This window comes from Molossus molossus, unplaced genomic scaffold (genome assembly GCF_014108415.1).
Source record: "Molossus molossus isolate mMolMol1 unplaced genomic scaffold, mMolMol1.p scaffold_m16_p_1, whole genome shotgun sequence".
NCBI classification, from domain to species: Eukaryota; Metazoa; Chordata; class Mammalia; order Chiroptera; family Molossidae; genus Molossus; species Molossus molossus.
Window position 1 is genome coordinate 87721126 of NW_023425344.1, and position 26525 is coordinate 87747650.

Here is a 26525-nt window from a genome sequence, read left to right on the forward strand (position 1 = left end):
GAGTAATGTAGCAAGAATGAGCTGCTGTTTCCTCAGGAAGCCTTCAGTGGCCCTTTGTCTAGATTGGGTATCCCTTTTATGGGCCCCTATATTTCCCACAATAATATATTTCCATTGTTTATGAACTGTTCTCCTCACCCACAAAATTGTAAGTATCGTGAGATTAAGCACCCAGATTATGGTCCAATTCATTTTATCCCCAGCTCCTGACTGTGCTTGGCCATAGTAAATGTTCATTAAATATGAGCTGACTACATGGCTGGAAGGATAGCATAACACTTAAAGGCATGGGAGAACTATTTTACAGAGACTTTTTTGGCAGGCTACTAGAAGTAAGAAAATATTCTTGACATTTTTTTTTTTTTTAGGATTTTTTGTTGTTGTTGACATTATTACAGATGTCTCCTTTTTTACCCCCTTTGCCCACCTCACCCAACCCCCTCCCACCTCCCCCGGCCATCACCACACTGTTGTCTGTGTCTGTGGGTTACGCATATATTTTTTTTGGCAAATCCTTTCACTTTCTTTTATCTAGTTCCCCCTTCCCCTCTCCCCTGTGACAGGTGTCAGTCTGTTCCATGTATCCATGCCTCTGTTTCTATTTTGTTCATCAGTTTATTTTGTTCATTAGATTCCACATGTAAGTGAGATCATATGCTATTTGTCTTCTCCGACTGGCTTATTTCACTTAGCATAATACTCTCCAGGTTCATCAATTCCCTTGCAAAAATAAGAGTTCCTTCTTTTTTAGGGCTACATAGTATTCCACTGGATAAATGTACCACAGGTTTTTTATCTACTCCTCTACTGATGGACATTCAAAAGTACACTTTCAAAATTTGATTTAGTAAAAATATAAACAAGGTGTTTCATAAATTGAATTTTGTGAGCCCATTGTAACTTGGGCTGTTTCCAGATCTTGGCTGTTATAAGTAACACTGCTATGAACATACGGGTACATATATTCTTTTGAATTGGTGTTTTGGGATTCTTAGGATGTAGTCTCAGAATTGGGATCACTGGGTCAAAAGGCATTCCCATTTTTAATTTTTTGAGGAAACTCCATACTGTTTTCCACAGTGGCTGCACAAGTCTGCATTCCCACCAACAGCGCTATGAGGGTTCCCTTTTCCTCACATCCTTCCCAGGACTTGTTCATTGATTTATTAATGGCAGCCATTCTGGCAGGTGTGAGAGGATATCTCATTGTGGTTTTGATTTGCATCTCTCGGATGATTAATGATGTTGAGCATCTTTTCGTATGTCTTTTGGCCACCTGCATGTCTTCTTTGTTGACGTTTTTTTAAGGAGGAAAACTATAAGGTTTAAAAACAGGTTCTCAGACCAGATTAAAGTCCTTGTTCTGTATAACCTTGAGTAAGTTTCTTAATCTCTCTCTGACTCAATTTCCTTATTAGTGAAATGGAGATGACCTTCAAAGGCTCTTGAGGAATAAATGAGGTAATGTACACAAAACACCCAAAACATTGCTGGCCTGTAACAAGTGCTCAATACATTGTAAAATATATCCACCATTGATCAGTAGCAACAAAGAAGCATTTAGACAAGCTTTTATAAATTTGTAATGAAGATTCCTTTTGTAGGCAATAGCTGTTATGATTCCCTTTAGTGAGTCTCCAAGTTTAATCTCCTGGGTAAATAACAAATTAATTATAGTAGTTGCCCCTTACTCACAGTTTTGCTTCTCACAGTTTCAGTTACTTGTGGTCAACCAAAGTCTGACACATAACTTTTATTACAGTATGTTGTTATAATTGTTCTATTTTATTATTAGTTATTATTATTAATCTCTTACTATGCTTAATTTATAATTTAAACTCTATCACATGCATGCATGTATAGGAAAATACACACACACATATACACACACACACGGTTTGATACTCTCACACTTTCAGGCATCCGCTGGGGGTCTTGGAACATATCCCCTGTGGAGAAGGGGGAACTATACTGCATTTCCATTATATTACAGTGTGTCAGTCACATATTTAATAAATATTTATTGAGCACCTACTCTGTACCAGGCACTGTGTAGACCTGGCAAATTAAGTGGTGAAAGGAGATGATCAATATTTTAAAACGTAGAACCATTCAGATTTTTTTAAAGAAAACTCTCCTATGCATACATAATGATCTTTTCCAAAGCATAAGATCTTTGCTGTTAAAAATGCCACAGAACTGTAGTATCTTCATAGCTAGCCTCCCCTCACAGTCCAGCGCACACCGTCCTCCGTGCCTTGCGGGGTGAAGCCTCTGGAACAGCTCTCTCTGAGGAGCCGCCTGTGAAGCCACTAACACAAGTGACAGCCTTCCTCCCATTTACTCAGCTCTTTGGCCATAGCGCCATCACATTTTGAAGAGCTGCAGAAAGAAAGGAAGTGAAACAAATCTGAAAACCAAAAAATATGGAGAATCACATGACACCCAATCTAGAAAATACCTGAGATGTGACCTGCAACCTGAGCTATTGAACTAGCGTCCCGTTTCTTTCCGCAACACAAGCAAAACCGGACTCAGAGAGGAGCAGACTTCTCCAGTGTTAGTGGGAGATGGGTCCAGACCACTTGGAACTTTAGGAAGGAAGAAGGCAGAAATGTGGAGTTAGATGGGGAAGTGCCTGGACTAGAATTTACGCAGATCTACTCAGATGTTAAAATATATATATATATATATCTATATATATATATTTATTTATTTATATTTATATATATATAAAGGTCATGTTTCTTGAGCAAGGGTGCATCTCAAAAGAATGTGTTCTTGATTCCCCTGTCCCCAGATCAGAGGAGCTAGTACTCTTACTGCCCTGGATGGAATATCCAGCTGGACACATTTGTTAAGACATAGAGTACAAATTCACCCAGTCACTTTGAGTCTCCCAAACAGGCTCAGTTGGCTTATATGCCCAGCCCAATAAAACCATTTAAGTTTTGAACTTCATGCAAAGTTTCTCCCAGCCCCCAGCTCCAGCCAGCTTCAGACCAGACCAGCACTGCAGTGGGAACAGCGTGCTTGATTCCCCTCCATTCCCCTGCGTGGACCGTCTGCTTTGGTTCCTCGTGCTGCCTCTGGCTCCTCCAATGTCGCAGCACGGAGAGCGGGTGAAGGGAGGAAGACTCCTGACATGCTGTTCGCTTTCGCTCCTCTCTGGACTTTGTAGATATTTATTTAACACCGACTCTTCCCCTTGTGCAGAGTCTTCATGCGCTTTTGTTTGTTTTCTGCTCCTCACACCTGTTTCATGGCTACGGGTGTTTCTCCTGCAATTACCTTGAGAGGCAAATGAGCACCTCTGAGCCACTTCTGGTCCATAGAAGAATTCGTGGATCCTTTGCCCTGACAAAATCTGAAAGGACAGTCCACCCATGCAGTCCTGTCTTTTCACTCTGAGGTCAGAGCATTAGCCAGACTTGGCCTCTCATCCTTTCGATTCCTCAGGGTGTCAGATGCCAGACCACTGTGCCTCCAGGCTCCAGGATACACCTGTAACATTCTTCAGATGGTCCCATTAGAGGCCCCTTTCCTGGGCTTGAAGTGAGGGATGACCTCCCGGTGCACGGACGGTGCACGGACGCACTCCCAACGCCCCTTCTGCAGTGTCACTCTCCCCTTCGCTGCTCCGGCCTCTTCATCAGGATGGGGGGGGATTATTAACAAGGTCATGAAGCCGCTCCTGACCACATTAGCTCTGGCTCGGTGGGCCTGCATCTCACTTAGGAGTGTAGGCCAAGGCCTAGTTGTGGGGCCTTACCAAAACGGAGACAGAAAATAATCCTTCATTGTACACCTGTTGCGGTGGGTTTTATCCTTTTCAATGGCTTATGTTGTGCTTGGCAGCCACTGTGTGCTGAAGCCAGGAGAGGGGTAAAGTCTAACAAGGTAAAGCAGAGAGCTGGCTAGCAAGCCCATGGGTGGGAGCAGGAGTTTCTGGGTGATGGAAGAAAGGCAGGGAGGACAGCGTAAAAGACCATTTAAGCTAATGATGCAAACAGAATTCCAGCAGGTTTTAAGGACCAGTGACTCCCATGTGCATGGTGAGGGCCAGGTCAGCAAATAAAGATCACCAGGTGAACATCAGCCATGCCAAAATGACCAGTTTTCATTATACAGGTGTTTGCAGGGGTAACCAGAGGACAATGCAGAGCTGAATAAGCAATTTCCCTACCTCCTCGTGGAGTAGGAATACGGAGAAAGATAAAAAGGGGTCTGGTCAATTGCAAAGAGACTGTTTTGAGTCAGAAATCTGAATTTAATTATTGGCAAGTTAATATTGAGAGACCAGATACATGGGAACTTTACAAAACTCTCCACACCACCTGAGCACGTGGGGCCAGTTCCATCCGCCAAGGCACCTTTCTCATTTGTTCTACTGTCTCGTTCCAGAGCAGTGTTTAACAAGACACTGTGCTGAACTCAACGAGACAGAAATTCTGGGAGTGGGGCCCACAGTCATGTGATTTAACCCACGTTTCAGATTGAGAGTCATGGTTCTAAATGGCATTGCTTTTTCTCTGAAGTATCAGGCACCACCAATTTCATGGGTAGGAGCTGCAGAATACATTATATTAATTCTCAAAGTATCTTCTATAATATCAAGCATTCAAAATTCACTTCCGGTCTAGTGTGCTGACTCTATGACTTAGATTTAAAGAAAACAAGTGATAGCAAAGCAGAACTATTGCAGAGCTATCCGGTGTGCTGGAAAAATAAGATGCTAAGACAGGATATTGATTTTTCATTTGAATACCTAGTACTTAGTCAGGGGGTCTCACCTTTGGATCGTCAGATTCCCTCCTTCGATTTATGGAACAGAATTAGCCAATTCTTCTGGTCCTTGTAACCAAGACCCTTTAATCTTTCCACCTGCCAGAAATGCACAGCCCACTTGATTTCTGACCGAATTCCCTGCCGTTCTTCCTGAAACTTTCCTTAGCCTCTTTGCTAACTTGATTCTTAGAGCAACAACTACTCTTCAGAAGTATCCTACGGAAACACCGGTTCGACGTAATTGTTGCTCAAAGAAAATAGAGAATCATTAAAATTAGAAAATTATCAAGTTTCAAATGTCAATACAACATTCTACTTTTTTTTTTTTTACTTAACAAACATTCTCAGTGAAACACTCCATTTATACGTTTATGAAGGGAGGCTGAATACTCCAAAATATAACTCCTAAATCAGATCAGGAACTGAGAAAAATAAGAGAAATTAACGGTCTGAACTGCAAAGAAAACTGTATCATATCTCAGTAAAAATCATGTGATGCCAAAGATTTTTATTCTTATTTATTTCTCCAATGCTAGTTCATCCTCTAATCAAACTCTTAGGGAGAAGTCAAGATATAATTCGATTATTCTTTATTTACAGAATGACCTCAAACATAATAGCCCTCAGTGCATCAGTTTTACCAATTCAGTTATTTAAAGTGTATTCTTTTTTAAAAAAATATTTTTATTGATTTTTTAGAGAGAGAGATAGAAACATTGATGTGAGCGAGATACATTCATCAGCTGCCTCCTGCACGCCCCCTACTGGGGACTGACCCCCACCGCCTGGGCATGTGCCCTGACCTGGAACCTCACCAGGACCTCTCTGTCCATGGGACGACACTCAATCCACTGACCCACACTGACCACGCTAAAATGTATTCTTTAAGTTAAGCTTTCAGAATGTAATTTGGAAAAACAAGATTCCCATAAAAAATGTTCCAAAACCTAGTCTAAAAATTGAAGCATGACAGATTTCTAAGAACATGATTTCAAAAGGTTTTAGAGACCCTTCTAAAATCCTTAAAGCAACAACTACTCTTCAGAAGTATCCTAAGAAAACACCTTCCTTGTAAGGAGGAAGAAATTGGATTCTTTAAACGTTGAAATGTCGACAGTAACTTTAAATTTTACAGAGGAACAAAACTCACTTTTATTTAACTGTATTATTGGGAAATGTATTTTTAAAAAAAAGACGTTCCCCTAAGGCCTAACGGGAACCGAACCCTGGACTCTCTGGTCCACAAACTGAGGCTCCAACCGCTGAGCCAAACCAGCCAGGGCCATCTTAATGTTTTATCTTCTCTTCACTATTAAATGTTTGAAAATATAATATATCACTGTAAACAAAACTCTTTGATTAGGCTTCAATAATACATGCATTTTCTTAATCATGTAATAGAAGGATTCTCATTATTGAATTCCGTAGTTCCCATATTAGTTCTTTCAATGAAATAGAAACTAGTTTATCCTTTTAATTAACTGTGATTTGTTTTTCCTTTCTTAGAGCTCAACTTCTAGATTATAAGGTGGCTCTGAACTTGACCAAGTATCTCAAAGCGGAAAAGGACTTTTTACCATGGCAGCGAGCCATTTCGGCTGTAACCTATATCATTAGCATGTTTGAAGATGATAAAGAGCTATACCCTGTGATTGAGGTGAGATGTGAACGGTGTATCTTATGAAAATGAATGTTTAGTCATTAATGGAATAGGAAAATTTCTGAGCGAAGAAGCTCCTGGGGGACAAAACACGTCTTCCTTGCAAGTGAAATCAAAGGAAAGTACAATGACTAGTCAAAGCAAAGAGATGCTATTTACTTTTTCCACGTGAAATGTATCAGTACCTCTGGTTCAGTATACCACTTAAAGGCATGTTTTAGTATTAGAAGGAATACAATAATCAATATGTCATTTAAAATAGGCAACATTTGCCCTGGCCGGTTTGGCTCAGCGGTTGGAGCGTCCACCTGCGGTCCGGAGAGACCCGGGTTCGGTTCCCGCTAAGGGCATGTACCTCGGTTGCAGTTTGTCCCCGGCCCTGGTTGGTCGTGCGGGTGGCAGCCCCTCGATGTGTCCCTTTCACATCGATGTTTCCCTCTCTCTCTCTTCCTCTCTCTCCCTCCCACTCTGTCTGTACAAAAAATGGAAAAATGTCCTCGAATGAGGATAAAAAAAAAAAAAGGCAACACTTTAAATCACAGATACTAACTAGACACTATTTTTAATGGATTCATCTAAATCAGAATGAACTTATTTTTCCCCAAATAAAACATTATATTTCTTTATTTTTACTGCTATTTCCACATTGAGATTTTATTATGAGATAGTCATTCTAAATACGTTCCTCTGCTTGGTGATTTCTGTAGCACTGTGACGAGACACTTGAAATTTCCAACAAATTCTGGATTCAAATCTCTGCCTCTTCCACTTAGTAAATGAGATAACCTGGACAAATGGTTTAATATTTGTGAGTCTTAGTTTCCTTTGTACAATAGAAATGTCAACACTAGGCTGGCTATGGTAATATAAATGTCCTTTGTAAACCCAAAGGCAATATACAAATATTGAAATAATGTCATTATTATAATTTCATCAATACTTGAGCAAATATGTCAAGTGTTATTCTGTTTTTTAAAAGTGTTAAGTGAGACGAAGCTCAAAGAATCTCCCTAAGTTGTGTAAAATACTAGAGAGTGTTCAGGATCGAAGCAATATTGCAATGTGTTGAGAACTGAATACGTTCCTTTCCTAACAACGGGCCCAAAGTTCTCTGAACTAGTAGGAAAAAAGGTTACAACTGGGAGGCTGTAGATTTATAACATGTAAAAGACTGTTGATAAAGAACAAGTTCTTACTCATTGTACTTGGTATTTTTATTTCAGGAGTATTTCCGAGACCAAGTGAAGCCGGTTGCAGACGATCTGGCGTGGGAAGATACTGGAGACCACATCACAAAGTTATTTTTTACATTTTAAAGACTCACATCCATTTAAGATCTGTTTGTGTGTTTTAAGATGTGTTGAAACGTGCTTAAGGCCCAGCTTTGTGTGTGCTTGTTTCCTAAGGTTGCTCCGCGCCTCTGTGTTAGGGTTCGCGTGCAAGATGGGCGACAGAGAGGCCCTGGGCAACGCCTCACAGTTGTTTCAGCAGTGGCTCACGGGGGCTGTCAGGTGACCGTTCATTGTGTTTTCATTTTAGAAGACTTTAAACTGCGAAAAAAGAAAAAGAAAAAAGAAAATCTCTGAAACGTCGTGTATTCTTCTAGGATTCCTGTAAATCTCAGGCTGCTGGTATACCGATATGGAATGCAGCACTCTGGCAACGAGGCCTCATGGAACTACACTCTTGATAAATATCAGACCACTCCATTGGCTCAAGAGAAAGAAAAGCTGCTGTATGCATTAGCATCCGTGAAGAATGTTGCTCTTTTGTCAAGGTAAAGTAGAGCTCTCTTTTTTTACTTCTATGACTAGTATTTGATAGTTTATGCCTCACAGTCTCTTATGGATGCTGTTAAAGTACGACATGTTTCCAAGAAAATTTATTAAAAATTGTTTTCCCTACAAGAAACAAGCTATTTATGTAATAGGGATTTAACCAGTAAAGAAATATAATTTCATATGAAAAAATTCTAGACAGTTTTCAGTTGTGTGCAGTGGTTCAATATTTTCATCACGGACCTAGGCTCTTTCTCTTTCTGTTTTGTTATCCTCAACATGTTGGATGTCTCATGACTTACAGGGTTCACATATTTTGTCTTCATACATATATGTTCAATGGAAGAAGGACAGAAGCAAAAGAGTTTCTCCTCACAAGGCTTTGTCTTTTATGTTCAGAAGTTGGTCATCTCCACTTCCCTATTAATCCAGAACTGGGTCACATTTGATCATTCTGGGCCATACTCGGGGTCTCTCACATGATCCTTTGTGGCCTAGGATGAACCTGAATTCCTCTAACTGATTTGGATCAGTCATGTTTCTCTGGGGCCGGGATAGGAGTCTAGTTTTCCTATGATCAAGGATACCTTGATCTAAACCTAGAACAAAACTGGCTTCTGTAAGCAGAGGAGGAATGTTGGCCACAATATGCGTACACACACAAATAAGAGGTATTTACATTTTAGTCAAAATGTATAAAGACTTCTGAAGCTCGTCTATGAATCTTCTACTGCACACCTATGCCACAAGTCAACTAACTTCTGCCTTAATTCATGTTTTTTGTTTAGTTATGGTTTCTGAGTTATTTACTTCATTCCTTTAACCAAATCCTCTGATGTCCTTTCTATGTATAGGTATATAGATAGTGGAGCTACAAATGAATGAGACATGATATATACCCTTGAGAAACTTATAGGTTCATGGGAGAGGCAGAATGTAAATTATAAATTACCATGCAATACCCTATTTGCAAGAACTACCAGAAACTGTTTTTACCTGGCAGTACCAACAATACACCTTCACCATCTTGCCTCAGGGCTGTATGTCAGTTTTCCTGCTCTGATCTAAGATGGTCTACCAAGACCTCGATCATCTGGGCAGTACACAGAACATCACATTGATCAATTACTTGGACGGCATTGTGCTGACTGTATCTGATGAGAAAATTAACAAGTACTTAGATGCCTTACTAAGACTCTTGTGAACTAGAGGGTAAAAGATAAATTGCATGAAAATTCAGGGACCCACCACTCCAGTGCAGTTTCTGGAAGTTCAATGGCCTACAGCATGTTGAGATATTCCCTCTAGATATAGACACGATATAAATTTAATAAAAATCTATTGGTTTGGTCTCTTAATCTATTGATTTAGACTTATTTATTATTTTTTAAGTTCTTTTTTTATTGATTGATTTTAGAGAGAGAAGGAGAGGGAGAGAGAGATAGAAACATCAATGAGAGAGAACATCGATTGCCGCCTCCTGCGTGCCCTCCACTGGGGATTTGGCCCACAACCTGGGCATGCGCCCTGACTGGGAATCGAACTGGTGACCTCTTGGTGCATGGGTCGATGCTTAACCACTGAGCCACACCAGCTGGGCCGATTTAGACTTATTTACATTATACTATAATTATAAACTAATTTAACCACACAGGTTACATTAGGAATTTGTTTTTTACACTCTGCGAAGGAACAAATAAGGCCACTGTTATCCCACAGAAAATTAGTATAGAAATGCTTTCCCTTAACTTATTAACTCCGTTTTCCATTGTGTAGTTCAGTGGGATAACAGGTAAATGGGTAGAGTGCTTCTATTCAGTGGATACAATTTTTTTGTTATTTATTTATTGGGGTGACATTGGTTAATAAAATTATATAGGTTTCAATTGTACATTTCTATGACATTATCTGCATATTGCATTGTGTGTCCACCACCCAAAGTTAAATCTTCTGTCACCTTATATTTGACCCCTTTATCCTTTGCAACCCCTCACCCTTTTTGCCCTCTGGACACCACCATACTGTGTCTGTGTCTACAAGTTTTTTGTTTGTTTGATTTGTTCATTTATTGCTTTCAGTTTTATATTCCACACATAAGTGAAATCATATGGTTCTTGATCTTTCTGACTTATTTCACTTAGCATGGTATTCTTCAGATCCATCTGTGTTGTCACAAATAATTAATACTTAAAATTGTGTTTTTAAATTATTTTTAGTACTTTCAAAGTAATTCAAGTTTTAATGTTCCCGCAGTTTACAACACACCATTTCTCAAAACCATAGATTGTTTTTAAAAACAGTTAAATACTTCAGAAAATTTTAAATTGTGTTTTCTTATTTGTCATATTTAATTAACTTTGTTGTTTGGTGCCTCAAGAATTGAATTACAGGAATGAAAGCTATGTTCTATTGGAATTCAGCTAAGGGTGAATATTAAAAGTTCATATTTAATTTTTGGCTTCTCTTAGGTATTTGGATTTGCTCAAGGACTCAAACTTTATTAAAAGTCAGGATGTGTTTACAGTCATCCGATATATCTCATATAACAGCTATGGGAAGAACATGGCCTGGAACTGGATACAGCTCAACTGGGAATATCTAGTCAACAGGTGGGATGATCAGATGTTTTGTTGTTCTCTTTGTTGGATACTATCTACAATTCTTTTTCTCTTTATTGTATTTTCTCTGACAGCTATACAATATCTGAAATGGCATATTATCAGAGGTAAAGGATCATGGTTTTTTCCTTCTAGAGAAGCACTATACTAATTTTTAGCATAATTTTTTTTTTTTTTTGGAAATTATTGTTTCCATCTGATCTATAGAATTCTGAGATCTGGAGAGATACCTAAATCAAATTATTTTTATTTATTTATTTATTTTTGGTACATGCCCCTAGTGCGAACTGAACCCGGGACTGTCTGGTCTGCAGGCCGATGCTCCAACCGCTGAGCCAAACCGGCCAGGGCCAAATTATTTTTAGTTTGGTTAAAACAAGTTAATATAATTCTGCCTGTTGTGATAGCACCTAGCATAATGCCAGGCACATATTTACTTCTCAATTAATATTTAAAGAAAACTAAATAAGAATTTACTGGACCTGGGTTCAAATTAGAGCTCTATATTTTACTGAGCATATATGAATAATAACTTATATCTCCCTTGACCAGATAATTAAACTTTAGGTATTTTGAAAAGTTCTTAAGAGTAAACTATACTTCCCAGGCAAGACACCTTTAAAATAAAAAATACCAAATTAACTAAAGAGATGCTTTCCCCAATATTTTATTTCTTCAGCCCCATACAAGAGAAATATTGCTATTCTTGGTTCTGATTCTCTAAATGTAATGCTTATTTCCATTTAAAAGATATTTCTTTGACAGAATTTAAAATAGAATATAGATTACATATCCCAAACCATGAGAACATTGACCAAGAGAACTTGACCCTCTGTAATCCCCACACCAGAAAACATCCTGTTGTCCCCTACTCGTCCCTCTGTCTTCCTGTCAGCACTGCCTCATTGACTGGAGTATCAGAAGTATTAACTATGATGATGCTTCTATTGCTAGTCTCTTCTCTACCCTAGAATTCACCAGAGTGCCATTATGTTGATTCATATTTCTCATCCTTCTAAGATCCAAATTAAATCTCTAGCTCTCAACTGAGATGCCCTACATTGCCTATCTGTGATCAATTTTTACCTTTTCTATTCTTGCAATGATTTATTGTATCTGCTCATCCACGTCTCTGAAGATTGATTGGGACACATGCACACACACGATGCTCTGTTCATCTGTTTATGCTTGTTTTAGTAAAATGCTTGTCTAGAATGAATAAATCTATCTATTCAGAACATGTTATTATCTGGGGTAACAGTTCATATTATGCAAGATAATGCCTTCCGTTTTGAAAGATATATGCCTACTGACAAATACTGTGTATTTTGTTTTAATTGAAAAGACTATAAAACTGTTTTTGATATACTGCAAGAAACCTATGTAGATGAAGACTAATGATTACCTTTGAATTATTGTGGAAAGATAAGTAAATAATGTTCATTTTACAAATTGTTTATTAAATAGAATCTTTCTCAAGGCTTATTGAAATAGCTCTGATGTAATGTATTTCAAATAATACATTTTTTATTTTTAATAACTGGTTGTTGTTATTCCTCTTAAAAAATTAAGAAGTAGAAAAAAAACAGGTGTTACCTTGTCATAAAAGTCATAAACATCTGGCCTTAAAATAAATTTATTAGACATAATCCTGAAATTTTTTTAAGAAAAATAAATTTATAAACTATTTCCAATGTTAGTTCCAAAACCCTCACTCAAAGCTTTTAATCTTTCTTCATAGTCTAGTGATCTAATTCTCATGAGGTATTATTTCAAATAGCCTCAGACATACAATTATGTAATAACCACATGTCGGACACGCGCGCGCACACACACACACACACACACACACACACACACACAATGCCCAATATTAATTATGGCTAGTTTGAATAAATAGAATTTTCTGACTAAAATTGGATAGGACAAATTAAACAGAAATGAGCCAAGTTTTATCCAAATATTTCAAAAGTCTTGAACATTTTCCAGACTTCAAAATGAGTGTTTTTACTGCCTCCATTTATGATAAATTTGTTGTCATTCTAAAATAAATAAACTGCTGTTTTATAAAGTTTTTGTGATGTGATTTTAATGACAACTGATGGCCACACCACTAATGTTCTTTCCAGTCTGAGACTTAGCCACAAAGTTCCAAAGATACTTCAGAATTTATTCTTTGCCTTTATTTATTCCACTAAACTCTGAGGTGAAACTGTGAAGTTGGATGAACACAGTAAATCAATAGTGTGGTATGATAAAGTTTGGTTTTAATTTATGACTGTAGCTGAAATATTAAGTCAATGGAATATGACTAAAACCATTTAAACACTACCTCATAAGCAAACTAATGTAATAAACAAAAGTTTTGTGCAAATCAAAATTATTTATTTTGGAAAACAATAATACTTATGTAAATATTAAACCCAAGAAGATTATTTTCATATAATTATATTTCAAAATATTTAAGAGATAATTAAATTTTATTGTAGTTTTAAAAGTAATCAATATGATAAATATATAGTGTATTGTTCCTTAAATTCTCTTGTTTCTCGAGAATAAATACATTTTGTTCTTGCACTTTTAATATTTATACAGGTAGTTGTAGTTTTCATTAAATCTATTCATTGCCAGCTCCCAAATACATTCTTTAATTTTTGGTTTCTAAGAACAAAACACAAAAGAAATATTATAGAAATTATAGAAGGATACCGGTAAAAAATGTTTTCTTATCTATAATTTGCAGACTTTCTTTTAATCTATAGAATATCATAATACAAATTTATTGTTGTTTCCTTTTTTAAATAACCATTTTTATTTATTTATTTATTTATTTATTTATTTATTTATTTATTTATTGTTGACACTATCGGAGATGTCCCCCATTTCCCCCTCCCATTACCCACCTCCACCCAGGCCCGGCTCCCCCTCCCTCTGGCCATCACCACACTGTTGTCTGTGTCCATGGGCTATGTGGATATATTCTTTGGCTAATCTCTTCACCTTCTTTCCTCCAGTCCTCCATCCCCTTAAATTCCCATTTTCTTATTATAATATTTGTATGTGTTGTTTTGCACAAATTTCAGATAAACAAAAATAAAGATACAAAAGTCACCCATAATTCCACCACCTAGAAATAACCCCTGTTCTCATACTACTGTTTTTCCTTGAGTCATTTTTTTTTTTCAAATCTTTATTGTTGGATGTAAAATGTATTACAGAAGTTCCACATTTTTCCCCCATTGACCCCCCTCCTCCCCCCTCCCGCCCCCCTCCCACCTTTTCCCACACTATTGTCTGTGTCCATTGGTTATGCATATAAGTTCTTTGGTTTATTTCTTCCCACCCCCCCAAACCCTTTCCCTTTGAGGTTTGTCAGTCTAGCAATGAATTTGTGCTTCTTAATCCCTTCACCTTTTTCACTCATTCCCCCAACCCCCCGCCCAACTGGCAACCAACATAATGTTCTCTGTATCTATGAGAATGTTTCTGTTCTACCTGTTCATTTTGTTTGTAGTTTCCATTGTTGACAGATATGTATTCATTGCCATTTTGTTTGTTCTTACATTTTATCTTTTTCTTCAAAAAGACCCTTCATCATTTCATATAATAACGGTTTGGTAGTGATGAACTCCTTTAACTTTTTCTTGTCTGGGAAAGTTTTTATATGTCCATCGATTCTAAATGACAGCTTTGCAGGATAGAGTAATTTTGGTTGTAGGTTCTTGGTTTTCATCACTCTGAATATTTCTTGCCACTCCTTTCTGGCCTGCAAAGTTTCTTTTGGGAAATCAGCTGACAGCCTAATGGGAACTCCCTTGTAGGTAACTAGCTGCCTTTCTCTTGCTGCTTTTAAGATTCTCTCTTTGTCTTGAATCTTTTGCATTTTGATGATGATGTGTCTTGGTGTGGGCCTCTTGGGGTTCATCTTGTTTGGGACTCTCTGTGCTTCCTGGACTTGTATGTCTGTTTCCTTCACCAGGTTAGGAAAGTTTTCTGCCATTATTGTTTCAAACAGGTTTTCGATTTCTTGTTCTCTCTCTTCTCCTTCTGGCACCCCCAAGATGCAAATGTTAGCACGCTTGAAGTTGTCCCAGAGGCTCCTTACACTGTCCTCATTTTTTTGAATTCTTTTTTCTTTTTGCTGTTCTGATTGGGGATTTTTTTGCTTCCTTATATTCCAAATCGATGGTTTGCTCCTTGGATTTACATACTCTATTACTGAAGCTGTGTAAATTATTCTTTATTTCAATTAATGCCTCCTTCAATTCTAACTGTGTATCCATGATTTCTGACTGGTCCTTTTTGATGCTCTTGAGGCCCTCCCTAAGTTCATTGAGGTTCTCACTAAGTTCATTGAACATCCTTATAAGCAGTATTTTGAACTCAGTATCTGTTAGGTTGCTTATCTCCATTTCGCTTAGTTCTTTTATTGAGATTTTGTTCTGTTCTTTCATTTGGGACCTGTTTCTTTGTCTCCTCATTTTGGTTGCCTCCCTGTGTTTGTTTCAGTGTATTACTTAATGAGAGGTATGGGGCTCGCTGAGACCAGATGCTGCTCGTTTGAAAGAATTTAGGAAAAACCTGAAGCAGGTTCCAAGACAGGCCAATCCTATGGTTAAGCAAGTGGCAACAGCTTGGGTGAGCTTGAAAGTTGTGTGGGGCGGGGCCTCAGGGAGTCACCAGGGCGGGGCTACCAGTGTGAGCCAGGTTGCTGGAGTCCCAGATATGGCTTCTGTCTGCCGCCCCCGGGAAGGGCTCACCAAAGGAACAAAGGCCTCTGACAGCACGTTTGTCCCGGAGAAAGCCCCCTCTCCAGCCCTCGCTCCAGTGCCAAACAGCTCAGTTCTTCCCTGTGTGTCTCTGGTTCCCCTCAAGCTGCCTCCCCTCCAAGCTTAGAGGGAGAGAGTCCAATAAGTCCGTGCGCGGGCCCTTTAAGAGGAGCTGTCTGGGGCTCCAGCCGCCTCAGCTTCCCTGAGCCTCAGTTCCTGCTGGTTTTTCCAGCCAGAAGTTATGGGGACTTCTCTTCCTGGCACTGGAACCCTGAGCGGGGCACCTGGTGTGGGACGGGGACCCCTCAGTCCTCAGGGAGGACCTTCCCAGCCGCGGGAGCCTCCTGATTTTTATCCGCCACACGTGGGTGTGGGACCAGCCCGTCCCCTCCGCCCCTCCTACCAGTCTGGATGTGGCTGCTGCTTTAATTTCATAGTTGTAGGACTTCCATTCAGCTTGATTTCAGGCGGTTTTGAATGATGGTTGTTCTGTAGTTTAGTTGTAACTTTGATGTGGTTGTGGGAGGACGTGATACCGCGTTTACCTACGCCGCCATCTTGACCAGAAGTCCTCCTTGAGTCATTTTTGATGGCTGTTTGTTTATATATTTGTAGAAATGAAATTATATCATACATATGGTTTTATAACATTTTTTCACATCATCCTATATTATAGATGTCTTTTTATGTCTTTAAGTATGCTTTTTCAATGTTATTTTTAATGCTCAATTGTATTTTAATGTGTGGCTACATTTTACTTTATTTAGCTAGTCTCCATCTGTTGGATAATAGAATTGTTCTAAACTTTCCAGTACATAAATAATGTATTGATGGATATCTTTGAAACTGAATCTCTTTATTCCTGTTGAATGTCCTTGACAATTTCCCTAGGTAGGATACAAATAATACTAGAAGTAATATAGAATTGTTACCCAGAAAAAATTTTACCAATAACTTAACCTATTTTTGTAAACCTTGCCAATGGTCAGTGTTGTCATTTTAAAATAGTTTTGCTAAGATCCAGTGAAGAATGAGAGAGATAATATGTAAGGCAGAAAATAATATTTTTTTTAAATAAAGTGTTTAAGAAAGTGGGGAAAGATAGGAACCACAGCACAGATGATAGAAGAAAAATAGGTACATTTGTATATTTGTAGACTGAACGATAAAAGATAGGAGTTACTATGTATTTCCTCTGCGAAGGAAAAGGTAAGGCCGTCTTTGTGGGGGAAAAGGAAAGACGAGTGTTCCGGGGTTGGAAGAGAGTGAAAATATTTGAAAAAGGTGTTTCAGAGAGGAAGAAAATGAGTTGGCCAGAGTAATGTAGGAGCATTGTTAAGGTGGAGAGCTTATTTAAGGTAGATATCTGTGAATGCACAGTGAGACATGGAAACAGTTGGGTGACCTCCCTTGACAGAACTAGGCCACTGGGTGCAAACACAGAGAAAATGGCTGTTGATTTCATCCATAGCTGGAGTTTGCTAGACACAAACAATTAAATTATAAGGGAGTTTAGGGCTTAGGCAAAAATGTGATTGAAAATGGTAGACTGTGAAATCTAAACTATGTAAGAATATAAGCAAAAGAAAAGGAAGAGCTGATGGTCCCGGAGAACGTAGGGGTAAGTATGACCAATGAGCCAGAAATTCAGATAAAGTGAAAGAACCAAGATAGTGGAAACTGAAAGGTGAATTATGTCATGAAGGGTGTATAAACAAATCATGTTAGAGGGGGCGTACTTAGGGATGATCACAAGGTATGATGAGGGGAATTGGTGGCTGAAATAGAGTGAAGAAAATATCACTAGAAATGAGGTGGTCAAGAAACTAAGGAGCTAAGATGTTATATTGATCGTCTATATGGACCTTGAAATTACCCAGCATGATGGAATGGCCTGGAGGACGGTGCTAAAGTACATCATAAACATGGTGAGGAGGAATAACCTGAAGGAACATGGGTTTTTAAAGACAGCAGAGGGAAAATGGTCTGGAAGCAGCAATGGGGAGCACGGCACACCTATTCCATTTTCGACCTGGTGCTACAAAGGATGTCAGAAAATTATCATTTCCCAAATGAGAAGCAGTATTCCCTGTAACAAGATAGTTCCAGAGAACTAGGTTGAAGGGCTGCAGAGACTGGAGAAATCTAGGAGGCTAAATCAGAAAGGCAAGGAAGGAGATACACGCATTATAGAGGGACAGTGTTGAAAATAGATGCCTCAGAGTCTTAGATTTTGGATAATGACTGATGATATCAAGTAAAAAGAAATTGCTTGCCTTCGACTTGCAAGACAAAAGATAAAAGACAGGGTGGACTTACATTCAGTGGTGTCTCTGATAAGAGTGAACACTTGGACCTAGTGCACCAAAGATCATGGTCAATTATTAGAACTTTTCATCTTTTCCCCATTGGTATAGTCTCTCTTTACATTTCTTTTGTTTTTTATCCTTACCCAAGGACAATTTTCCATTTCTTGTTCAGATAGAGTGGGAGGGAGGGAGGGAGAGAGAGAGAGAGAGAGAGAGAGAGAGAGAGAGAGAGAGAAAGAAATACCAACGTGAAAGGGACACATCGAGTGGCTGCCACCCACACGACCCAACCAGGGCCGGGGACAAACTGCAACCAAGTTACGTGCCCTTAGCGAGAACCAAACCCGGGTTTCTCTGGACCACAGGCCAAAACTCTAACTGCTGAGCCAAACCGGCCAGGGCTATGTTTCTTTCTTTCTTTTTTTTTTTTTTTTTAATTTTAATTTTATTTTTGTTACAGATGTTTCTTCTTTTTTTTACCCCATTGACACCCTCCTCCCCATCCCACCCAACCCATCCCCGGATTTGTTGTCCATGTCCATTGGTTATATATACATGCATATAAGTTCTGTGGTTTATCTCTTTGCTCCCCCCACCACACCCTCTTCTGAGGGTTGTCAGTCTGTACCCTACTTCCACGTCTCTAGGTCTACCCTATTTCTCAGACTCTTATGTTCATTATATTCCACAAATAAGTGAGATCATGTGGTGTTTGTCTTTTTCTGCTTGGCTTGTTTCACTTAGGACAATACTTTCAGGTCCCTCCATGTTGTCTCAAAGGATAAGAGATCTTTCTTTCTTACAGCTGCGTAGTACTCCATTGTGGATATGTACCACAGCTTTTTTATCCATTCGTCTACTGATGGACACTTGGGCTGTTTCTAGATCTTAGCTATTGTAAATAGTGCTGCTATAAACATGGGGGTACATATATTCTTTCTGACGGGTGTTTCAGGCTTCTTAGGGTATATTCCTAGAAGTGGGACCACTGGGTCAAATGGAAGTTCATTATTTAATTTTTTGAGGTAACACCATAGTGTTTTCCATAGTGGCTGCACCAGTCTGCATTCCCACCAGCAGTGTACTAGAGTCCCCTTTTCTCCACATTCCCACCAATACTTGTTTGATGATTTGTTGATGGCGGCCTTTCTGACAGGAGTGAGGTGATACCTCATTGTTGTTTTAATTTGCATCTCTCTGATGATTAGTGATGTTGAGTATTTCTCCATATGTCTCTTAGCCATTTGTATGTCCTTTTTGGAGAGGTGTCTATTTGGCTCCTCTGCCCAGTTTTTAATTGGGTTCTTTGTCTTACTTTTGTTGAGTTGTATGAGCACTCTATATATTTTGGAAATTAAACCCTTATCTGATGTATCATTGGCAATGATGCTCTCCCATACAGTGGGTTGCCTTTCCATTTTGATGGTTGTTTCTTTTGCTGTGCAGAAGCTTTTGAGTTTGATGTAGTCCCATGTGTTCATTTTTAATTTGTTTCTGTTGCCTTAGGTAATGTATCAGTAAAATTCTGCTCTGTATGATGTCCAAAATTTTGTTGCCTATATTTTCTTCTAGGATTTTATGGATTCACAGGTCACATTTAAGTGTTTTATCCATTTTGAGTTTATTTTTATGTATGGTGTAAGTTGATGGTTAGTTTCATTTTTTTTGCAGGTAGCTGTCCAATTTTCCCATCACCATTTATTAAAGAGGTTGTCTTTATTCCATTGTATGTTCTTGTCTCTTTTGTCAAATATTAATTGAGCATAATGTCTTGGATCCATTTCTGGGTTCTCTGTTCTGTTCCACTGGTCTATATGCCTGTTCTTGTGCCAGTACCAGGCTTTTTTTTTTTTTTTTTTTATTACAGTAGCTTTGTAGCATAACCTGATATCTGGTATTGTGATCCCAACTACTTTGTCCTTTATTTATTTATTTTTTCAAGATTGCTGTGGCTATTTGGGGTCTTTTTTCATTCCATATGAACTTTTGAAGTATTTGTTCTAGTTCTGTGAAATATGTCATAGGTATTTTGATGGGGTTTGCATTGAATCTATAGATTGCTTTGGGTACTATGGACATTTTAATGATGTTAATTCTTCCAATCCATGAACAAGGTATGTGCTTCCACTTTTTTATATCTTTCTCTATTTCTATTTTCAATGTCCTCTAGTTTTCTGCAAATAGGTCCTTTACTTCTTTGGTTAAGTTTATTACTAGATATCTTAATTTTTTTGCCACAATGATAAATGGGATTGTTTTTTTTCAGTTTCTCTTTTGAGTTCATCATTGGTATATAAGAATGCCGTCGATTTCTTGAGGTTAATTTTGTATCCTGCTACTTTGCCAAATTCATGTATTAAGTCAAGTAGATTTTTGATGGAGTCTTTAGGGTTTTCTATCTATAATATCATGTCATCTGCAAATAATAACAGTTTCACTTCCTCCTTTTCAATTTGGATCCCTTTAATTTTTTCTTCCTGTCTGATTGCTGTGGCTAAGACTTCCAGTACTATGTTAAATAAGAGTGGCAAAAGTGGGCATCCCTCTCTTGTTCCCGTTCTTAAGGGAAATGCTATTAGTTTCTGCCCATTGAATATGATGTTGGATGTAGATCTTTCATATATGGCCTTTATTATGTCGAAATATGATCCCTCTATTCTCACATTGCTGAGCGTTTTTATCAGAAATGGATGCTGGATTTTGTCAAAGGCTTTTTCAGCATCTATTGATATGATCACGTGATTTTTATTCTTCATTTTGTTTATGTGGTGTATCACATTTATTGATTTGTGAATATTGTACCAGCCTTGCATCCCTGGGATAAATCCCACTTGGTCATGGTGAATAATTTTTTTGATGTATTGCTGGATTCGATTTGCTAGTATTTTGTTCAGGATTTTGGCATCTATGTTCATCAGGAATATTGGCCTGTAGTTTTCTTTTTTTGTAGTGTCTTTTTCTGGTTTAGGAATTAGACTTATGCTGGCTTCATAAAATGAGTTTGGAAGTCTTCCTTCTTCTTGAATTTTTTGAAATAGTTTGAAGAGAATGGGTATTAGTTGTTCTTTGAATGTTCAGTAAAACTCTCCCGTGAAGCTATCTGGGCCCGGGATTTTGTTTGCTGGGAGAGTCTTGATTACATCTTCAGTTTCTTCTGTTAATATTGGTCTGTTCAAGTTTTCTATCTCTTCCTGGTCCAGTTTTGGGAGACTGTGTGTTTCTAGAAATTTGTCCATTTCACTTAGATTGTCGAATTTGTTGCCATATAATTGTTCATAGTAGTTGTTAATGATCTTTTGTATTTCTGTGGTGTCAGTTGTTACTTCTCCTCTTTCATTACTGATTTTGTGTATTTGAGTTCTCTCTCTTTGTTTCTTGGTGAGTCTAGTTAAGGATCCATCAATCTTGTTCATCTTTTTGAAAAACCAGCTCTTTGTTTCATGATCCTTTGAATTGTGTTTTTGGTCTCTGTGTCATTTATTTCTGCTCTGATCTTTACTATTTCCTTCCTTCTACTTGCTCTGGGGTTTTCTTTTTGTTTGCTTTCTAGTTCTTTAAGTTGTGAGGTTAGATAATCTATTAGAAATTTTTCTTGTTTCTTGAGGTTGGCCTGTAGTGCTATGAACTTCCCTCTCAGAACTGCTTTTACTGCATCCCATAGATTTTGTGTTGTTGTGTGTTCATTTTCATTGGTTTCCAGGAAGTTTTTAATTTCTTCCTTGATCTCCTCAGTAACCCATTCATTGTTTAATAACATGCTATTTAGCCTCCATGTGTTCAAATGTCTTTGCATGTTCTTGTTGCAGTTGATTTCTAGTTTCATGCCATTGTGATCTGAGAAGATGCTTGATATGATATCAGTCGTCTTGATCTTGTGGATGTTTAGTTTGTATCCTTTCATGTGGTCTATCTTTGAGAATCTCCCATGTGCACTTGAGAAGAATGTGAATTCTGTAGTTTTGGGGTGTAATTCTCTGCAGATATCTATTAAATCCATTTGGTCTAGTGCTTCATTTAGAGTCTCTGTTTCCTTGCTAATTTTTTGTCTAGAGGATCTATCCAGTGATGTCAGTGGGGAGTTGAAGTCCCCTGCTATGATTGTATTGCTGTCAATTTCTCCTTTGAAGTCCTCCAGAAGATTTTTAATATATGTTGGTGCTCCTATATAGGGAGCATATATGTTTACCAAGGTTATATCTTCCTGTTGGATAGATCCTTTCAATATTATGTAGTGGCCTTCTTTGTCTCTAGTTATGGCCTTCATTTGGAAATCTATTTGATCAGATATGAGTATTGCTACCCCAGATTTTTTTCCCTTTCTGTTTGCTTGGAAGTTTTTTTTCCATCCCTTCACTTTCAATCTATGTGAGTCTTTTGTTGTGAGGTGGGTCTCTTGTAAACAACATATAGATGAGTCATGCTTTCTTATCCAATCAGCTACTCTTTGTCTTTTTATCAGAGCATTCAATCCATTTACATTTAAGGTGATTATTGATATGTACTTATTTATTGCCATTTTTGTTTAGTGTCCTTCTATTTTTCTTCCCATTTCTCCTGCTAATTTCAGCAGTCCTTTTAACATTTCTTGCAGTGCTAGTTTGGTGCTAATGTATTCCCTTAACCTTTTTTTGTCTGGGAAGCTCTTTATTTGACCTTCTATTTTGAATGATAGCCTTGCTGGGTAGAGTAGTCTTGGATTCAGATCCTTGTTTTTCATGACCTTGATTACTTTATGCCATTCCCTTCTGGCCTGTAGTGTTTCTGTTGAGAAGTCATCTGAGATCCTTATGGGGGTTTCTTTGTAGGTAACTTGTTGCTTATCTCTTGCTGCTTTTAGGAATCTCTCTTTGTCTTTAATTTTTGGCATTTTAATTACTATGTGTCTTGGTGTGGGCCTGTTTGGGTTCTTACTTGGGACTTTCTGTGCTTCTTGAACTTGAATGCCTTCTTCCTTCACCAAATTAGGGAAGTTTTCTGTCACTATTTCTTCAAATATATTCTCTAATCCTTGCTCATTTTCTTCTTCTTCAGGGACTCTTATGATGCGAATATTATTGTGTTTCTAGTTGTCCCACAGTTCTCTTAAGCTGTCTTCCTTATTTTTAATTGTTTTTGGTTTTCTGATTGGTTGATTTTTTTCTACCCTGTCTTCTAATACACTGATCTGGTCCTCAGCTTCTTCTACTCTGCTGTTTAGACCTTCTAATGTGTTCTTTATTTCTGCTATGTGATTCCTCATTTCTACTTGGTTGTTTTTAGTTTCCAATTGGTTGATTTTCAACATTTTGATGTCTTTACTCATGGTGTTCATGTCCTTACTCATGTTGTTGAGTTCCTCAAGATCATGGTTCTGAATTCTAGCTCTGTTAACTTGCTTAACTGCTCCTCATTTATCTCATCTTTCGTAGAAGTCTCTTGTTCTTTCATTTGGCATTTGTTTCTTAGTTTCACCATTTTGGCTATCATAGTGGGCTTTGGAGCCTGCCAAATTTTCCCTGTTAGTGTTGGAATTCTGCCATTTATGAGTCCCTCTCCTGGGCTTGGATGAGTATGGGGCGACTCACATTAAACGCCACTGTGAAGTCTTACTTTCCTGGGCAGAGTTGCAAGCCCAGGAAGGGTTCAGTTATCCTCTAGCTTTTTGCCTGGAGGCTATCAGTAGCGGTTACTTGAAGAGCCTTGGGTTCTCAGTTGAATGAAAAACTCCCTCAGGTGCTCAGCGTAAGGGGATTTCCTGAGGGTGGGGCAGATGCTGGTTGTTAATGAGCCTGAATTTGCATTTCAATGGCCCACCTGGGTGAGGTTGACTCTCCGAAGGAGGGTCTGCTGGGAAGGAGTAAGATGGCCACCATCCTGCATGGCTGCAGCTCACCAAAAGCTTTGAGTGCCCTCCTAATCCCAAGTGTCCCTACACAGTTTCAGTTCAGTCGCCTTCCCTCTGCTAGAGCCCAAGGTAAGAGTAGCTGTGGCTATTTTAGGGCTCTGTCCTGGCTCTGAGCTGTGGAGCCGCTTGGGAGTGTAACCACGAGGACACTGCTCAGAGCTCAGACCGCTGCTTGCTGTGGGTTCCCAGTCCCCTCTCACACCTCCACAGTCCTACCAGGATCGAGTCAGTGTCCCTGGTTATATGGTCCTGGCAATCTGCTTTTCTGTTGCCTTTTCCCAAAGACTTGTCTTTATTTTAGTTGTAATTTCAGTTTGGTCCTGGGAGACGGTCTGTGTAGCTTCCATTCACTCTGCCGCCATTTTGGAATCTCTCTCTTTATATTTCTACTGCCAACCACAATCCATTATTTTGCTAATTTCATGTTTGCATATTTCTCCCTCTCACTAATTTAATGGGTTCTTTATATAGTGAAAATATTTGCTCTTTCTACAACAAACTAGTGCATTTTGACTTTTAGTTTTATGGCAATTTTTAGTATAAAACTTTTAAAAAATGTATAAGCAACAAGTTTTATCAGTTTTCACCTTTTTGGTTTCTGCTTTTGCTATGTTATCATTTTTATGTGAAATTTGTCCTACTGCTAGTTGACTTCTTCATCCATTAATATATTTTGTTATCTTTCCCCAATATTTTAACGGTTCACATTTTATGTGCATTTTTCTTCTTGCACTATAATTAGTTGTGATGAGATGTTTACCTGGGTCACAACCATAGGTGTTATGGTCTGTAAGGAAATTTCTGATTCTTGCTCTTTAAGAAAGAAAATGCGAAAAGTACAAGAATAGAGATAAATTCTATTTTTGAACTTAGTTTTAAGTGTCTTTCTTTAGCCAGGATGATACAGATCATAACCAAAGTATGTAAGTAGTTAATAAATCTTTTGTGAGCATTACAAGTTGTTAGGTGGTTTCGGTCCTTGAAGCCCAGGGCTTTATCCTAACTGTGTGGTTGAAACTTGGATAAAGGGAGGAAAAAACAGGAAGCTTAAGGGCAAGCAATTTCTTTCACCTAAGCAAGGAGATAATATCACTTCTGATCATGTTCCATTGATAAGAATTGGGTCACCTGTTTACACCTACCTACCTATGAGGGAAGCTGAGAAATGTAGTCTCTATCTGGGTTCTCATGTGTGTGAAAAAAAAGAACAGATTTGGGTAATATAATAAGCAGTTTACCACCTCGGGGAACATTGGTGTGAATTGATCTACAAAAAGAAATGCAGAGTTTACTAAGAATTTCTCCTGAAAAGAATTGTTTTATTTATTTATTTATTCATTTATTTTTTTATTTATTTTTGTTACAGATGTTTCTCCTTTTCCCCCCACTGATTACCCCCCTTAACTCCCCGCCCTGTCCCCAGCTTTGTTGTCCATGACCTTTGTTCATGCAAAAAGAATTGTTTTAAATCAAATGTTTTCCTCACTTTGAAAATTACTTTTATAAAAACCGACATAATAAAAAGCAAATATTTGCATCTAGAGAAAAAAACGTAAAGTTCTGTGTACTTATATACCCTTTTACTCCCCTAAATGTCTTTCAGATTCACACTCAATGACAGATACCTTGGTAGGATTGTCACTATAGCAGAGCCGTTCAACACTGAACTCCAGCTCTGGCAGGTATGGAGACCAACACCTCGAACTTGTCTTAGACCTGACAAAGCTAAACTTTTCTTAAAAACAGAGATGGTATTTTTTGTTGTTGTTGTTGTTAATCCTCACCGAGGATTTTTTCCCACTGATTTTTAGACAGAGTGGAGGGGAGGGAGGGAGAGAAACATCGATATGAAAGAGACACATCAATTGGTTGCCTCCTGCACAACCCTCGACTGGGGCCGGGATCAAACCTGCCACCCAGGTACATGCCCTAGACCGGGAATAAAATCCGAGACCCTTTGGTCTGAGGACCAAAGCTCTAACCGTTGAACCAAATCCGCCAGGGCCAGGGATGATATTCCCTCTATTCAAATCAGAGAGGACAAGGAGAAAGAAAGAATTACTGTATCTAATTAAATGTACAGCTATTTTTTCTAAACTGAAAAAATTTTTTTGAATAAGCAAGAAACAAAGTTTAAAATCGGAGAAAGGCGATTTTAGAAATCTTCATGAGACCGTTCAGCTTACAACGCGTGAACCGTATGTCTCTCCTGTGCTGGTAAATGTTACCCTGGAATAAGTTGGTCAAGATGTGACTCCTTTCAGAATTCATAGTTTTAGAATTTCAAAACTTCACCCAAATCTTTTAGGTTTCAAATATCTCAGTTCCCAGAGGGAAAAATGTATGATAATATGGACATACTGTATGGATTTTAATGTCTGTGTATTAGATATTGGAATGTTAATGTTCTTCTCTGTGTTAAGAGGCAAAATAATTCTCATTTTTGTAACTAGCAAGTCATCCTATGGTTGAGTTTTGGAGGAAGTTAGAAGGACAGAGCCAAGTTTAACAAAGATTTTTTTATAAGTTCTTAGTAAGTGAACTGAAAGTATATTGAAATGCTCCTGACCCTGGAACAAAAGCCTAAGCAAAGCCATCATTCCACAGACCAGATTTTCCCAGGAATGCCCTGAGGTATGCACAGAAAATAGAGAAACCAGCTGAAGCAGGAATGGGCATGCCGGCTGCTAGTGTGCCACCCTCTTCCCCAGTGTTAGAG

General features: G+C 38.3%; 1 protein-coding gene across 1 annotated transcript in view; it reads left to right on the top strand.

The window, feature by feature from the left end:
• The window catches only part of LOC118632747 (glutamyl aminopeptidase), a 113798-nt gene that overhangs the window by 86293 nt on the left and 980 nt on the right, over positions 1–26525 (top strand). The window contains exons 14-19 of the mRNA XM_036265962.1: positions 6295–6445; positions 7672–7745; positions 7855–7959; positions 8055–8225; positions 10695–10835; positions 25410–25488. Coding sequence (XP_036121855.1) covers positions 6295–6445; positions 7672–7745; positions 7855–7959; positions 8055–8225; positions 10695–10835; positions 25410–25488 — 721 coding nt within the window. The remainder of the gene's footprint in view (positions 1–6294; positions 6446–7671; positions 7746–7854; positions 7960–8054; positions 8226–10694; positions 10836–25409; positions 25489–26525) is intronic.